The 17707-nt window shown below is 35.6% G+C and overlaps 1 protein-coding gene across 3 annotated transcripts in view; it reads left to right on the top strand.

Moving 5' to 3' along the window:
- The window catches only part of LOC114054266 (double-stranded RNA-binding protein Staufen homolog 2-like), a 405344-nt gene that overhangs the window by 46372 nt on the left and 341265 nt on the right, over window positions 1-17707 (top strand). For all 3 annotated transcript variants that reach the window (XM_027877452.1, XM_027877453.1, XM_027877454.1), the window contains 2 exons: window positions 12589-12748; window positions 17019-17154. In XM_027877452.1, the coding sequence (XP_027733253.1) occupies window positions 12589-12748; window positions 17019-17154 (296 nt within the window). The remainder of the gene's footprint in view (window positions 1-12588; window positions 12749-17018; window positions 17155-17707) is intronic.

The following is a 17707-nucleotide window of genomic DNA, read 5'->3' as shown; positions in this document are numbered from 1 at the left end:
GACCAAGCATCTTTGAGAAAGTTTTAGTGGACCATACTGGCATCCAGATTTCCTTTTTTTGTTCTTTTCTTTTTGTTTCTTTGCTAGGCAATGTGTTTAAGTGATTTGCCCGGGGTCACATAGCTAGTAAATGTCAAGTGTCTGAGACCGGATTTGAACTCAGGTCCTCCTGACTCCAGGGCCAGTGCTCTATCCACTATGCCACTTAGCTGCCCCTCCCCCCAGATTCACTTTGAACAAAATCCTTACGTTTAGCTAGATATTGTTTAGAGCAGAGGTTTCAAATATACAACTGCATTTGGCCCACAACACTTTGGAGTGCAGCAGATTGAATGTATGAAAATATAATAGAGAAATATTTAACAAAAATACAATAAAATATAGATAATATCATATTTTAAAACTAAGTTCATATGCAGTCCTCAGGGATCCTTATGTACATTTTAGTGGCTTCCCCTTCTACTTTGGTTTAACACCATTGCCATGGAGTTTCAGGGAGACAGAAAGCCTGGAAGAGGCCTTGTAACCAACTGTAGCCATTATTATGCATGTTTTGGGCACAGTCTGTTCCATCAGATTTGTAGCTCTTCAACTGAATGTCTGTGAAGGGTAAGGACTAGAATATTAGCCAATTCATGAATTAGGTTTCTTTTTGTTATTTTGAAAGATAATTGTTTGCTTATGTCAGACTTTATTGCTTTATTAAGAATATAAAATATAAAATATATGAAAGTATTGACCAAGCCTGACTCCCCATTCTTGACTTAAACAAAAAAGAGGGAGGAATTAGAAAGTATGTGACGGACAAAAATAAGGAAAAAAGGCTAAAACCACCATAGATCTGGAAGAAAATTCAATTAAAAACCTAGAGCACAATCAACTAAATCAACAAGGAAGATACAAAGATTAGTAGGGAAAATGAGAAAGAAGATATCTAAAAGGTTAGAAACATGTCTAAATAAATATTCCACACAAAGCATATTCAACCAGCACCTCATGAAACATAGAACCCTGGAGATTTCCGATAGAGCATGCAGTTTCAGCAAGATGTTTCCAGATGGCTCAAAGAGAGAAATTAGAATCTTGAGAGACGTTAGATGGGAACAAATGGCAGAATTTATGGCCTGCACAGCAGGAATAATTAGTAGAAAAAAACTTGACTTCATAGTGCCAAGTTGCTCCAGAAAAGCAAAAGGGGAGGAAAACAGATTGAGAATATACTGAAGTGAAGGACTATCTGGAAAAAGAGAAGCAAAAAATAACTTTAAAAGAAGACATGATGTCTATAAAATTAAAACGCATCGATCTTGAAGACAAGATGCATAGAGACACTTAAGGATAATGTCTACCAGAAGAACATGGAAAAAAAAGTAACCCCAAACTTGCCATAATGCAAGAAGTAAATAGAAGACACTTTCCAGAACTTCTAAATACATAAAATAAAGCACCAATTTAAAGAATCTACCTACAGGAATAGTTTTCAATTAATTAACATTTACTTTTTCTCCATTCCACCTTCTCCTAATTTAAAATAAAAAAAAACCTTTGTAATAAGCATGCATAGTTAAGCACAACAAGTTCCCAAATTGTTCATGTGTAGAAGTGTATGACTCATCCTGCATTGTGAACCCATCACCTTTCTCTCAGGATGTGGGTGACATTGATCATCATCAGTCTCCTGGAATTATGGTTGGTTCTTGCATTGATCAAAGATCTTAAATCTTTCAATGTTGTTTTTTACAATGTTGTTTTTGTATAAATCATATATGTATATACACACACTCATATATATACACATATACATGTACATACACACATACATACATACATGTCTCATTTTGTACTCTTGAGTCTTTCAGCTCTGTCTCAGGAGGTGGATAACATTTTTCGTAACAAGTCTTTTGAAATAGTGGTTGGTTATTACTCTGGTCAGAGTCCCTAAGTCTTTCAAAGTTGTTTGCCTTTGCAATATTGTTTTTGTATAAATTGTTCTCCTGGTTCTGTTCACTTTACCCTGTGTCAGTTTATACAAGTCTTGCCAGTTTTCTCTGAAACCATTTCCTTCATCATTTCAATAGTATGCTATAACATTTATATACATAATACAACTTGTTTAGCCATTCACCATTTGATGGGTAGATTCTTTTCCAATTCCTTGCCACAGGTTGTCTCAGCCTCTTCCCATACTGATGAACTTGCTTTTCATCAGTCTCAGTCCCTGCCTCAGGTAACTTCTGGAGGGATGGGACTGGCCCTAGCTGGATGTCAGTACCCTTTCATTAAGGCTTGGTGCTACAATGCCATCCTTCCTTCCCAACCCAGTTATCTCTGTTCCTTGGTTCTCTGCATGAGCTGAGTTACTTTTTTTTGCAGCTCAGGGGATAGGAGAATAGGTGTTATAGGCAGAATTTCTGTCACCTTGGGATTCCCTTACCTAGGGAATACCTCAGGTAGTTCCCCAGTTCCAGTTCCCCCTGTCCCTCCCACCCCCCCCATCCTTCACCTCATGAGTAGAGTTGAGGTTGTCTGCTGTTGCAATAGGATGCTGAGGGAAGAGTAGGGACAAGGTGTGCTAGCAAAGACTACAAAAGGAGTGAATTCCTGGAGTAGTTCCTAAAGAACAAGCCTGCGGTTTGGTTTGTTTGCCCAGCCTGTGCTTAAGGGATGTAGGGAGAGGTGGAGTGCTGAGTTAGCACACTAGGGAGTAGTATTATCCACTATTAATTTGTAAGTCTGTTACCTTGTTGAGTAATCTTTCTTGTTTTCTTATCCTGCGGGAACAGTTGTGATTGAAACTTTGGCTCATAATTCCTCTTTCAGGGGTTTTGAGAGTTATTGGGGACTGGAGAAAATGTTCTTCATCTTGTTGATTACACGACAACTGTGTCGTGTCTACTGATGCTAAATTTACAAATAAGTAGTTGCCTTAATATATTTAATGTCTAAAAAAGTTTGGGGTGAACAATTTAAGATAAATATGTATGCAATACATATTTCCCATCATTAGGGAATTATTTCCCATCAAAGGACTGTGTATAGATGAGAAACTATAATAATTTTGTACTTTCTCTCTCCATTCTTCTTTTAAGATTATTAATACACAGCAGAGTTACTTCTAGGCCTTTTATCTAAATAGATTCCCTCTATAACACCTGATGCTGATAGGGTTCAGAGGAGACACATATATCATTTCTCCATATTTAAACATAAAAATACATCCTTGTTTAGGCCCTTATGATTGTTTTTTCCTGTTTACCTTTTTTTTGTGTTTCTCTTAGCCCCTGTGTTTGAACTTCAGTTTCTTTGCAGCTCTGGTGTTTTCATCAGGAATACTTGAACATCCTGTATTTAATTAAAGGTCCATTTTTTCCCCCTTTAGGATTATAGTAAAAATTTCAGGATAATTTATTATTGGCTGTAAGTCTACATCTTTTGCCTTCTGGAATATTATGTCCTAAGTTATCCATTCCTTTATAGTGGTAGTTACTATGTGTGATTCTGACTATGGCTCTTTGGTACTTGAATTCTTTCTTTCTGACTGCTTGCCATATTTTTTATTTGACCTGAAAGCTCTGGTTATGGGGTATAATGTCCCCAGTAGTTTTTATTTTGGAGTTTCCTTCAGGACATGACGAGTGGATTCTTTGTTGTTTCTATTTTGACCTCTTATTCTAAAAGATCTGGGTAGTTTTCTTTAAATACTCTTGAAATATGATGTTTAAGTTCTTTTTTTGGTCATGGCTTTCAGGTAGCCCAATGATTCCTAATTTTTTTTTCTTCTTGAGTGATTTTCTAGCTCAGTTGTTTTTGGTATGAGGCAACTTATATTATCTTCTTTTTTTTTTAGTCTTTTGACTTTTTTAAGAAAATATTTCCTGTTTTCTGATAGAGTCATTGGCTTCTATTTGAGTTTTTCTAATTTTCATTGAGTTTTTTGCTTGAGCAAGGCTTTGTATCTCTTGTGCCAAGCTTTTACTTTCCTTTCCAATGATTTCTTCCATAGCTCTCTTTTTCCTATAGCATTCTCATTTCATTGACAAAATATTTTTTTAACTCTTGCATCATCTTTTCCAGGTATTCTATTTAAATTTATGCTCGAGCTGCATTTTTCTGTGGGGCTTTGCCTGTAAATATTTTGAGCCATTTTCTTCTTTTGCTTCTATAAGTCTTTAGCATCCTTGTCAACATAATAGCTTTTTATGGGGAGTTTATTTTTTGTTTGCTTATTCTTCCAGCCTGCTTTCTGACTTTGTATTTTGTTAGTTCCAGCAGGTATAAGCAAGTGTAAAGAAGTAGATGACACAGATGATACTACTAATAGCATGAAAGGGAAACTTTATTGTGAAATAGATATTCCTGAGAGAGGTAGTGTAGACCAGTGGTCTGAGTACAAGACAGGGCTAAGAACTTTAGACCTTGCTAGACTGGTTAGACTGGACTGTTGCTTTACATAATTTTGTGAAAATGCAGTATGGCTTTGGGTAACTCAAATTCTCAGTTTCCTTATTTGTAAAATGAGACTCATAATACCTATTCTATTAGGACATGATAAGTAGTGACTCATTCAAGTACTAAATATTATGTTGACTTTTAGTAGTATATATTTTCAGTAATTGCCTGAACAAGATCAGTGTGCCTCAATTTGGAATTTGTAAGCCAGCAAAATATTTTGTAGATCTGTCACATGATTCTTGTGAAGATTATTCTTAGGCAACATGGTTTTCGTTTATATGTATTTCTATTAAAGCTTAAAATGAGGGTAGAAGAGAAGTCAATAATAGTAAGTAATTTTTATGGCATTCTAAGGGTCTAAAATAATGCCATGTAACACATATTAAAGCCCCTATTACATGTGGAGCACTGGGTTAGACACTAGAGGAGATGCAAGGTTCAGCTAAGATTATAGGCTTTGTGCTTCCTTGGAACTTTGTTTAGTAGAGGAGTTAATAATGTAGATCAGGAATTCTTCACCTTTTTTTTTTTGGTATAATGGACTCCTCTGACAGTTTGGTGACTTCTAAGGACCCCTTCTCAGAGTGTTTTTAAATATATAAAACAAAATACATATAATTATGAAGGAAACCAATTATTGAAACATAATAGTGAGAGGATTAGATATCAGATGAATGACAAAGGAATGACAGAACACGTACACATATACACACATGCTCTTCCTAATCTCAAACTATATTATTAAGCGGGAGACATCTTGTCAATTGCCAATGTATAAATATATATAAGGTCAATTATTTCAATATATTGATAATATTTACTGATTTAAAAAATCTTCTCACTCTTTTTCTTTCTTTTTTTCTTTTAAAAATATTCTTTGTGAGATGGCTTTCAGACTAGCAGGACAATATTGGAACTACCACATTAAATTTCATGTATACTTAAAAAATCCAAGCTATGTACAGTAGAAATGCATGGCTTCATAGACAAGCCTCCTTTTTTGTTCTTCTTAGTATATGGAAATATATAGATGCTAGCTAGCTATTATATATGGAAATGCCCCATTCTTGTCAACTTCATAATTTAAAAAAATTATGATCAGGTCAAGGACCCAGTGGGGTAGTCAGCTGGCTTGTAGCAACCCTTACCAGTTCCTTTCTGTTTCCAAGATGCAGTTGTTCTGATTTTTTTTAAAGGGGGAAGAAAAGACTTCAAATTATGGACTGATTGACTGCTTTCAAATACTAAAATATTCAAATTGACCTGTGACCTACTGGATGTGTACCTGCTGGCAGTTTGCCCCTTTGATCATTTCCTCTCTCCCTAAATCCCACTGTCTTCTTACCTCTAAGCTGCTCCCTACTGCCATCAGATATACCCAGATGTCTTCCATCCTTAAAAAAAACCTTGGCATGATCCTGCTATCCCCTCAAGATATCTAATATCTCTCTTTCTATTCCAAACAAAGTCCTAGAAAAAGCTATTTGCTTCTCCAGCCCTTGTAATCTGGTTTTTATCCCCACCAGTGAATGGAAACTACTCTCTGCAAGGTCACCAATGATTTTATTGCTAAATTCCAATGGCCACTTTTCAGTCCTCTTCTTTCTTGATATTTCTTCAGCATTCAACACGGTTTACAAGCTCTCCTTTTTGATACTTTCTCCTCTGTGGATTTTCATGATACTGCTTTGTCATTGTTCTGTCTCCCTTTTTGTGTGACTGTTCTTAGCCTCTTGAAGAGTAATCATCCTGATCCTGACTCCTGTGCTGTGGTGTATCCTAAGGCTTGGGCCTGTCAGGGGCAGGCCTGACTTGGGCTGGTATCCTGTTCAAGTTCAATGTTAGAATGAAATGATGTATTCATAGATCATTCAGCAATTAACAGAAAGAGGCTTACTGAGCCATAGCATAGAAAGAATGTTGAGCAAGAATATTTTAGTGCTTAGCTTGGGTAGATGTGGCTCCCTTTGTTTTCATATGGATATGTGTCTTGTTGTCTGGGTAGGATATGATGATTTGCATTTTGGGGCTTCTGCCAACTCTAAAGGGTCCCCACCCCACATGGGTGGGCCTTTTTATGCCTTTAGGTGACCAGGAAGACAAGTCAGTAGGTCGAAGGCTACCAGAAAGTTGAGTCAAGGGAAGTACAGCTTGCACCATGTACCTCTTGGGCTAGTCTCAAATCCTAGATACAGCTTTGTTGCTTTTTATTAAAAAAAACTTGCCTAAACCATGTTTTAGGGAGAGAGGGAACCCTGATAGATAATTGATCCTATTATACTCTCCTTCTTGGGTTTTCATGATATTGATCTGTCATGGTTCTCTTTCTCCCTTTCTGACTGATCATTATTGTTCTCTTTTGCAGGTTCATCATCTATGTCCTGTCTCTGAGCCTGGCCTTCTCCTCTCTCTCTCTACATTCTCTCTTTTGGTGATCTCATCATCTCCTATGGATTCAGCTATCATCTCTACATGGCTTATTCCCAAAATTGTATTTCTAGTCCTTATCTTTCTCTTGAGCTCAATTTGTGCATTTTCAACTTTGTATTTGACATGATCACCTGGATATCTGATAGGCATCTCAAGCTCCATAAGTTCGAAAGAAATTCATTCTCTTTCTAAACCCACTCCTTCTTCTACCTTTCCTCCTTTTGTCAAGAGCACCACATTCTTCCAGTAGTCATCCTTGACTCTTCATTTTCCGTCATCCCCATATACAATTAATAGTCAAGTCTTATTGATTCAAGCTCTTTAATGTCTGTCTCCTATGTCCTTTTCTTTCTGTTCATAGCACAATTACCCTAGTATAGGTAGACCCTCTCCATTTTTCAAATAGACTATTATAATAGCTTTCTAATTGGTCAGAAAGACCAATTTTGCATTGTTTCTTCTTTCTCTACTCTCCGTGCAGTTGCCATGTCAGTGTTCTTTTTTTTTTATTAATTTATAATGATTTATCAACAATCACTTCCATATGCTTTTAAGTTTAAAATTTTTCTCCCCCTTTCTCCCCACCTCCCTCCCCAAGATAGCGCACAATCTGATATAGGCTATATGTATACATTCCTATTAAACATATTTTCACATTAATGATGTTGTAAGTAAGAATTAGAACCAATTGGAGGACCCACCAGAAATAGGAAACAAAACTCAATGGAAGAGAAAAAAATAACAATTCGGCTTCCATAGTTCTTTTTTTGGGTGTGGATAGCATTTTCCATCACAAGACCTCTGGAGATATCTTAGATCCTTGTATTGCCGGGAAGGGTTAAGTTTATCAATATTAGTCATCACACAATGTGGCTGTTATTGTGTACAACGTTCTCTTGGTTCTGCTCACTTCACTCAACATCAGACCATACAAGTCTTTCCAGGTTTTTCTGAAGTCAGTCTGTCCATCATTTCTTATAGCACAATAGTATTCCATCACATTCATACACCACAACTTGCTCAGCCATTCCCCAATGGATGGGCATCCTCTCAATTTCCAATTCTTTGCCACCACAAAAAGAGCTGCTATGAATATTTTTGTACATGTAGGTCCTTTTCCCGTTTGTGTGATCTCTTTGGGATATAGCCCTAGAAGTGCTATTGCTGGGTCAAAGGGTATGTACTTTTTTATAGCCCTTTGGGCATAGTTCCAAATTGCTCTCCAAAATGGTAGGATCATTTCACAACTCCACTAACAATGCATTAGTGTTCCAATTTTCCCATCTCCAACATTTATCATTTTCTTGTTTTGTCATGTTGGCCAATCTGATAGGTGTGATGTGGTACCTCAGAGTTGTTTTGATTTGCATTTTTCTAATCAATATTGATTTAGAGCATTTTTTCATATGACTATAGTTGACTTTAATTTCTTCATCTGAGAACTGCATGTGCATATCCTTTGACCATTTATCAATTGGGGAATGACTTGTATTCTTATAAGTTTGACTTAATTCTCTATATATTTTAGAAATGAGGCCCTTACCAGAGAGACTGGTTGTAAAAATTCTTTCCCAATTTTCTACCTTCCTTGTAATCTGAGTTGCATTGGCTTTGTTTGTGCAAAAACTTTCCAATTTAATGTAATCATAGTTATCCATTTTGCATTTCGTAATGTTCTCTATCTCCTGTTTGGTCATGATTTCTTTTGTTCTCCATAGATCTGGTAGGTAAACTATTCCTTGCTCTTCCAGTTTGCTTATAGTATCAGCCTTTATATCTAAATCATGAACCCATTTTGACTTTATTTTGGTATATGGTGTAAGATTTTGATCAATGCCTAGTTTCTGCCATACTCTTTTCCAGTTTTCCCAGCAGTTTTTTTCAAAGAGTGGGTTCTTATCCCAGAAGCTGGGGTCTTTGGGTTTATCAAATAATAGATTACTATAGTCATTGACTACTGTGTCTTGCATACTTAACCTATTCCATTGATCCACTGCTCTATTTCTTAGCCAGTACCAAGCAGTTTTGATGATTGCTGGTTTGTAGTACAATTTGAGATCTGGAATGGCTAGGCCACCTTCCCCTGCATTTCTTTTCATTAGTTCCCTTGATATTCTGGACCTTTTGTTCTTTCAAATGAATCTTGTTATTATTTTTTTCTAACTCCATAAAATAATTTTTTTGGTAGTTTGATTGGTATGGCACTGAATAAGTAAATTAGCTTAGGTAGAATCGTCATTTTTATCATATTAGCTCGGTTACCGATGAGCAACTGATGTTTTTCCAGTTATTTAGATCTGACTTTATTTGTGTGAAAAGTGTTTTGTGATTGTGTTCATATAGTTCCTGGGTTTGTTTTGGGAGGTAGACTCCTAAATATTTTATAATGTCTGCAGTAAGTTTAAATGGAATTTCTCTTTCTATCTCTTTCTGTTGGGCTTTGTTGGTAATATATAGAAATGCCAATGATTTATGTAGGTTTGTTTTATAGCCTGCAACTTTGCTAAAGTTGTTTATTATTTCAAGTAGTTTTTTACTTGATTCTCTAGGATTCTCTAAGTATATCATCATGTCATCTGCAAAGAGTGATAACTTTGTCTCTTCTTTGCCTATTCTAATACCTTCAATTTCTTTTTCTTCTCTTATTCCTAAAGCTAATGTTTCCAGTAAGATATTGAACAACAGTGGTGATAATGGACATCCTTGTTTCACCCCTGGATCTTATTGGAAATGCTTCTAGCTTGTCCCCATTACAAAATAATGTTTGCTGAAGGTTTTAGATAGATGTTATTTATTATTTTAAGGATGACTCCATTTATACTTATACTCTCTAGTGTTTTTAATAGGAATGGGTGTTGTATTTTGTCAAAAGCTTTTTCTGCATCTATTGAGATGATCATGTGGTTTCTGTTAGTTTTGGTGTTGATGTGATCAATTATGATAGTTTTCCTTATATTGAACCAGCCCTGCATTCCTAGTATAAATCCTACCTGGTCATAGTGTATTATTCGTGTGATAAGTTGCTGTAATCTATTTGCTAATATTTTATTTAAAATTTTTGCATCTGTATTTATTAGAGAATTCTTAAAGTACAGGTATGGTGAGGGAAATCACTTTCTCAAGAAACTTCAGTGGCTCCCCATTGCTCTTGGAATAAAGTACAAATTTGTCCAGTTAGCATTTAAAGCCCTTTATACTCTGACTTTAGTTTGGCTTTTTAGGTCATAAATGAATTTGGAGCTTATCTTTGTACACTATTTTTAGTGTTGGTTTAAGCCTAATTTCTGTTAGATTCCTGTCCAATTTCCCCAGCAGTTTTTGTCAAATAGTTAGTCCTTCCCCCAGGAGCTGGTATGAGTTTGTTGAACTCTAGGCCACTAGGTTCATTTGCTTCTGCACGTTGTGTACCTCATCTGTCAAACAGAACTCTCTTTTTTTGTTCCATTGTTTCATTTCATGTATTCTATACACCAGCCAAACAGGTGTACTTTCTGTTTCCTTTATGTGGCATTCTGTCTTCCACTTCCACGTGAAATTTTCCTTCTTTTCCCTAACTTTGCCAATCCAATAGGTATGAAGTGGAGCCTCAATTTCTCTAATGTAATTTAGTGATTTGGAGCATTTTTTCATGTGTATGTTGATAGCTTAGATTTCTTTCCTTGAGAACTGCCTGTTCATGTTCCTATCCTTTGACCATTTATCAACTGGGGAATGGTTTTTATTCTTACTAATTTCTAACAGTTCCTTCTATGTCTTGGAAATGAGACTTTTATCAGAACAACTTGCTACAAAGATTTTCTCCTGGCAACTGTTTCCCTTATAACAACTTAGCTGTGTTGCATTTGCAATATGAAAAAACTTTAAAATTTTTTTGCAATCAAAAGTTTCCATTTTATCCTTTATAGTCCTCTTTGTCCTTTGTTTAGTTATAAACCTTTCCCCTATACATAGATCTTAAAGGTAATTTCTTCCTAGTTCCTCTAACTTGTATATATATAATATGACTTTTTATTTCTAAGTCATGTATGTATTTGGAACTTAGCTTTTATTTGATATTTAGTATTGTTCTTAACCTCATTTCTGCTAGACTGCCATCCAATTTTCCTAGAAGTTTTTGTCAAATAGTGAGTCCTTCCCCAGGAGCTGGGATCTTTGGGTTTGTTGAACTTTAGGCTACTAGGTTCATTTGCTTCTGTACAGTATGCACCTCATCTGTTACACGGATTGAACTCTCTATTTTTGAACTATTGCTAAAGTGTTTTTGATGATTATTGCTTTCTGGTATAGTTTTAGATATGGTACTACTAGGTCTCTTTCCTGCCTACTTTTTTTTGTTATTTCCCTTGAGATGCTTCACTTTGTTCTTTAGGAGATGGCATTTTGCCATACCAAACAAAATGCTTTTTTATGATTTTCAAATAATAAATTCAGTGGGACCTTGTGTTCTCTGGATCTTTCAGTTAATTTTGATAATCTACTATAAAATATCACATATAAAATCCTTTCCTTCTGTATCAAGTATATATACTTAATGAATGTATGGATATTTCTCATAAATTTCTGTACAGACAGGAAAATAGGCATATGATTTAGTTGATTGATGGGTTTCTTGTGCACTTCTTTTTGGTTTTGGTATGGCCTGAGAGATTTTTTTTTTTAACACTTTGCTATTTTTCCCTCTTTTAGATGTCTTGAAAGTTGGTCCTTCAATGTTCTCAAAATTGTGTTGTCTCCAGCAGAGACCCCCTTCTATGTATCCTTGGTCTAGTATAGCTGTTTTCTTCATTGCTATTTCCATTTCCTGTATAAACACATTCAAGATGGTGAAATTAAGAATCCAAATATAGTAGCTCCACGTCCTTGATGGTGAAAATCATTTATAATAAAGATATTTGCAAACCATTTCTATCCGTTGTCAGTTTGCTGTCCTCTTTCCAGTTTCATCTTTATATCTGTCTGACCTCTTCCTCTTAGAGTTTGTGATAGAAAAGAGGAAGAAATTTAGGTCTTCTCTGATATGTGCCCCAGATTTTTAGGAGAACAGATTTACTTTGCCGTGTGTATTTCTATATGTGCTTTAGTGAAGATAATCTGAATGATATTAAAGAGATGTTTCTATTTTGTTACAAAATCATGTTCTATTTTTATTTGTTTTTTTCCTCAACTATACATCGGGGACCCTATCAATGCCAGCCTCAGCTGATATGGTAGAAGACAGAATTTGGTGTTTATCCCTTAGAGTTACTGCGGTGGATTGGAGTTCTAGAACCTTCTTTTGAAGGATACTGAATAGTTATGTAACCTAGTTGGAAGAAATTCACTTAATCTCTTTAAACTTCTCTGCTTTCTAGGATCATGGACTTAGGGTTGGTAGGGACCTTAGACATCATTGAGTCAAACCTCCTTATTTTACAGAAGAAGAATCTGAAGTCCAGAGAGGTTAAGGAACTTGCCTAGAGTCACACAGCTATTAAGTATCTGAGGCAGGATTAAAACCCAGGTTTTCCTGCCTCCAAGTCTGGCACTTTATCTACTATACTACATTCCTTATTTATACAATTTGTCAGATTGGACTAGATAATCTTTACAGTCCCTGCTAATGCTCAAATTCTATAATGCTATGTATTTATTTTTCAGACAGGTAACATTTCATACATACTTTCTTACTGGAAAGTTTTAATTAATTTTTTCAAATTTTTTTTGAAGATGTTCTCAGTGCAGCTAACTCTTGGAGAACAGACCTGGCAGTCCGAAGGGAGCAGTATAAAGAAAGCCCAACATGCTGCTGCCAACAAAGCCTTGAGGGAAACTACCCTTCCCAAACCGACTCCTCGACCCCCCAAAAACAATATTAATAGTAATCCAGGTAAACCAATGCTGAATTGTTTCCTTTTCTTGTGTTATATTTATGCCTTTTCCTTGTGTGCTTTTGGAAAGAAAGAAGAGCTTTGGTTGCATTGTAATAGACTAGTTCTGTAATCAACGAGGATTTTTAGAGTGATAAGTGGGAAACAACTGAGTTATGTCAGTTAAAGGTAAAAGTTTAATGGTGGATACTAAGGTTTAAAACAATTGCTTCAGCAGAGTGATATATTTGCCTTTCCAGGATTTTGTTTTAAAGAGTCAGCAAAAACCAGCGTATTCACACATTCACTTATTAATTTACTAGTTTACTCACCACTATTCTAGTATCATTTAGATTCAAAAAAAGGTGCAGTCTCTGACCTCAAAGAGTTTGCAATCTATTTCATCTTTCATAAACACACAGGTTCATTCACTTAAGTCACATAAATGCTTATTCACTTCTGTACTTTGCCCTAAGTGTGTTACGTAAAGGAGATTGAATGGGTTACCTGCTCAATTTTTCTGAGTCTTTTCTTCCATTTCCAAGTCTCACCTGGTTTGCCTGATCTATTTCCATTCTGACCCCCTGTCTATATAGTTTATATTCTTATGTCTTATGTAGAAACAGTAAGTATGTTAGATTGACTCTTCTGTCTTAGCTTATTCTTATACCAGAAGTGAACATTAAACTTAGTTTTTCACACTCATAATCAAAATGACATTTATAGTTATTTTACAGATGATGAGAAATTAACTACTCCCTGGCAAATGGGAAACATTTAGGTTTCTGTTAATTTCTTTAATGTTTCTGGATTATAATCATTATTTTCATTGACCATTTGTTGAGTCCTTACTTTTGTTATGCAGTGTTTTGGGTGCCTGGGGTGCAAAGAAATCTACTATGCAGTCCTGTCCGTGAATTATAGTCTAGTTATTTGGGAATCTACGACATAAACGAAATAGGGTAAATAAAAATGCAATGTATTTAAGTGCTAAATGAAATGGTGTAACAGCAGTAAGTGCTATAGGGATTTCAAGGTCAGAATTGAGGACTGGCGCAGTTGGGTCAGGCTTAACGGAGAAGTTAGAACTGAATCTAAGTTTTGAGAAATGGGTAGGATTTAGACAAATGGAGAGGAAGGGAGGTAAGAGGAAAATTCATGAGCAAAGTTGAGAGGCCTGGGAAGTTAAGTGTGTGATGTAGTTGGAAAACAGTGAGTAGCTTGCTTGGCTCAAGCAGAGAGTTTCTGTGGTGACTCCTCTTGGAGTCCCTGGCATCCTTCAAAGCACAGCTCAGATCCCACCTCCTGGGAGAGGCCTTTTCTAATTCCCCCAGTTATTAAGCCTTCTTCCTCTTGAAATTACTTTGTATAACTTTGTATTTATTTATTTGGGTTCATGTTTTATCTCTCTAGTCAGATAGGATCCTTGAGGGCAAGGACAGTTTCAGTTTATCATTGTGTCCTCAGAGCCTAGTAGATGCTTATGTAATGTTTGTTGAATTAGATCGGACCTCACCTGTGATGATGCCAAACCTCCCTGCCTGTTTTAGCCGGACGACTCCCCTATGAATGCTCTCTGTGCCAGTCAAATGGAGCTACTACCTGTTGCTGGTTCTCATTTTACCCTCTCCCATTTCTGATAGTTTGTTCACATTATTCCCTATGCCCACAGAGACCTCCTTCCTTTACCTCCTGCCTGTAATTGAGTCCTGTTGGAGACCTTACTTTCCATCAAGGTTTAACCTTGAAGCCAAACCTTCCCTGACCCCTCCAAAGAGAGATTTCTGCTTCCTTAGATTCCTAATAGCCCTATTTTGGGCTCCCTTGTCCTCATATCATAGTTATTTACATACATGCCTTGCCTCATTCCAACCTTCTCCATTAGATTATGAACTTCTTCAGGGCAGCTAGGTGGTATAGTGCATAGAATACTGAACTTCCAGTCAGGAACACCTGAGTTTGAACCTGCCTGAGATACTTATTAGTTGTATTACCCTGGGTAAGTCGCTTAACCTCTCTGCCTCTGGTGGTTGTGAAGATTAAGTGAATTCACATGTGTAGAGCACTTTTCAATCTAAAAGCACTATATAAATGAGAATGATGATGATAATGATATCTTTGTTTCCCTGGTGCCTTGCACATAGTAGGTATGTAATAAATGTTTGTTAAAAAGTGAATTGAATGAAAACTTGGACATCTGGTTAGTATGATTATCCATTAGCCAAGAGACAAATTTAATATAGCCATTTGAAGAATATGATTTAGAGGAGCAGATATGGATTATTGATTATAAAACCTTATTAAATAATGATGCAAGTACTCTAGCTATTCCTCCTCTTTGTGCTTCCATGTCAAATGATAGTTGTTTGTAATAGATGACTTCATTGTTATATTTGGTTTTGCTTTATTTTTATATTTTTATTACCTTTTTTTCTTAGTTTGCCCCATTTCCTTCCATATTTCCTCACTTAGCTGTTATGCAATTCAATAAGAATGTTAAATACTCATTTTTTGAAAGTGAGATGCTTTAGTTAGCACAGCCAGACTTCAGGCAACTACTAGAGGACAGCTGATGTCCTGGCAACCCCTAAGTTTTATCCTGAAGAGCTCATTTTGGTTTTTCCTTTGTAGCAAGAAGAAAACTTGTTTTCTTTTTGCTGCGTATTTTGCCTTAATTATTTGTGAAGAAAGTGGCAAAGAGTTAAGACAGTATATTACAGAGTCTACTCTGAAAGTTACTTAGTGGGCATTTTGTTTTTTGTGGCACAAGTTACTAAACAAGGGGTATTTCAAAACATTGCTGCTTTTACTATCTTTCATTTAGTAAGCTCTCAATAAGTGTTTCTTAAATTGAACGGAACTGAAACAGTTTGTCCTTTTCCAGGTAAGCTAGGACCATTCTCAAGTATCTAAATTTAAAACCATACCTCTTTGTGTTATAGTTTCCTAATCTGTAAATTTAGGAGTTTAGGGTACATTAAGAGGGCCTTAATAGTGTAGTGTCTGGGGTCTGGCAGGTGGTAGGGAGGGAATCTCCTTCTAGCATTCAGTTCAGGGTACCACATTTTAGAAATGGCATTGAAAAGTTGGAGAGCGTGGAAGAGGGCAACTTGTATGATAAAAGTTCCAAGATCATGCAATAATGAGGAATAGTTAAATAATTTAGAATGTTAAACTTGGAGAAGGAAGACCAGAAGAAGCTAATAGAAGAGAGGATAGTTTTGTTGTGCTTGGACTTCCCAGATGGAGCTAACAGCAGGGGGTGGAAGTTGCAGAGGCCAAATTAGACTAGATGTAAGGAAAACGTCTTCAAAATTAGAGCAGCCTGGGAGGGAGTGGATTCCATTTCACTGGAGATCTAAAGAAGAATCTGGATGAAGAATTGTTGATTATGTTATAGAAGAAATTCCTATTCTAGTATTGATTAGATGATTCCTGAGGCTCCTTTCAACTCTGAGCTTCTGTGACTCTGTGATCGACAATGTCTAACACTAGGGAGTGCTAGGGAGCAGTGTAAAGGTTGGCTCCAGCTCTAACATTGTCTCTTATAAGTAAGGATTTTTTTTTTTTTTTTTTACTGTGGCATTGTATTTTGTATTCTAAGAATAAAACACCAAATCTAAAAGAGGTTGAATCATTTTATGCATTCATCCTATACATGTCATTGGGAACAGCATGATCTTATGCAAGTTATCCGTATTAAATTAATTAAATTTACTTTTTAAAGTTATTTTAGCATGGGGTTTACAAACTCTCTTTGTATAACATTCTAAATTACCTGTTTTTATTGCTGATGTTTAATTTCTTAATTAAGTATAGCTAGATCTCGATTAGTGTAATGAATGTCTTGAAGTGTTCTCTCTCATTATTTGAATTTTCATTGCACATTTCCTTTGGGCTGGAACCAATTCCATATTTTATTTACAATTATATTTTATGTTAATTATATTTAATAATATATCTGTCATAGTTTGCCTATAATTGTAATTTTGAATAGTCCAATTTTGAATAATGTGAAGAAACTTTTGAGAGTTGTGTGCTTTATTTCTTTGGAATGGGTTACCAGAAAGCACTAGATCAAACTCAGAAAAAGAAAAAAGACTGCTTTTGTACTTTATTTTGTCCTGATAGTAGTTATATTCCTGGAATAAGAAAATCATTCTGATGGTTCTCTATACAGAATCTCACTGTCCTCCATTTCCACTTTTTACTCCTGATAATAAATATAAGTATAGATTGTATTTTTTATTGTAGAAATATTTTACATGTATTTGTCTTTTATTTAAACAGGGAGTATAACTCCAACAGTGGAACTAAATGGTCTTGCTATGAAAAGGGGAGAGCCTGCCATCTACAGGCCTTTAGATCCAAAGCCATTCCCAAATTACAGAGCAAACTACAACTTTCGGGGCATGTACAATCAGAGGTCTGTATGTCTTCAATTGCTTTTTGCTTTGATTTTGTTATTATAATTTGTTTAAATTGTCATTTTATTTATTTAAAACATCTAAAAATTATTTATTAATTAATTACATGTAAAAACAATTTTAACATTCATTTTTTAAAATGAGTTCCAAATTCTATCCCTTCCTCCTCCCCACCCCAGTTGAGAAGGCAAGCAATTTGATATAGGTTATACATGAAAAATGGTTCTTGCCTTGTCATAAAATATTTATTTTTATATGTGTTGCATCTTCTCTCTAAGAGTGCAAACCTCTCTTTGAAAAAAAAAGTATTTATTTATTTATTTTTAGTTTTTCAACATTCACTTTAATAAAATTTTAAGTTCTAAATTCCCCCATTCTTTCCTCCCTTTCCCAAGATGGCATGCAATCTGGTATATGCTAGACATGCATAGTCCTATTAAACGTATTTCCATATAGTCATGCTATGAAAGAAGAATCAGAACAAAAGGGAAAAACCACAAGAAAAGAAAAACAAAGAACAGAAAAAAAGAGCAAATAGTATGCTTTGATCTG

This window comes from Vombatus ursinus, unplaced genomic scaffold (assembly GCF_900497805.2).
Source record: "Vombatus ursinus unplaced genomic scaffold, bare-nosed wombat genome assembly UNPS02014812.1, whole genome shotgun sequence".
NCBI lineage: Eukaryota > Metazoa > Chordata > Mammalia > Diprotodontia > Vombatidae > Vombatus > Vombatus ursinus.
This window is presented reverse-complemented; position numbering and strand designations above follow the sequence as displayed.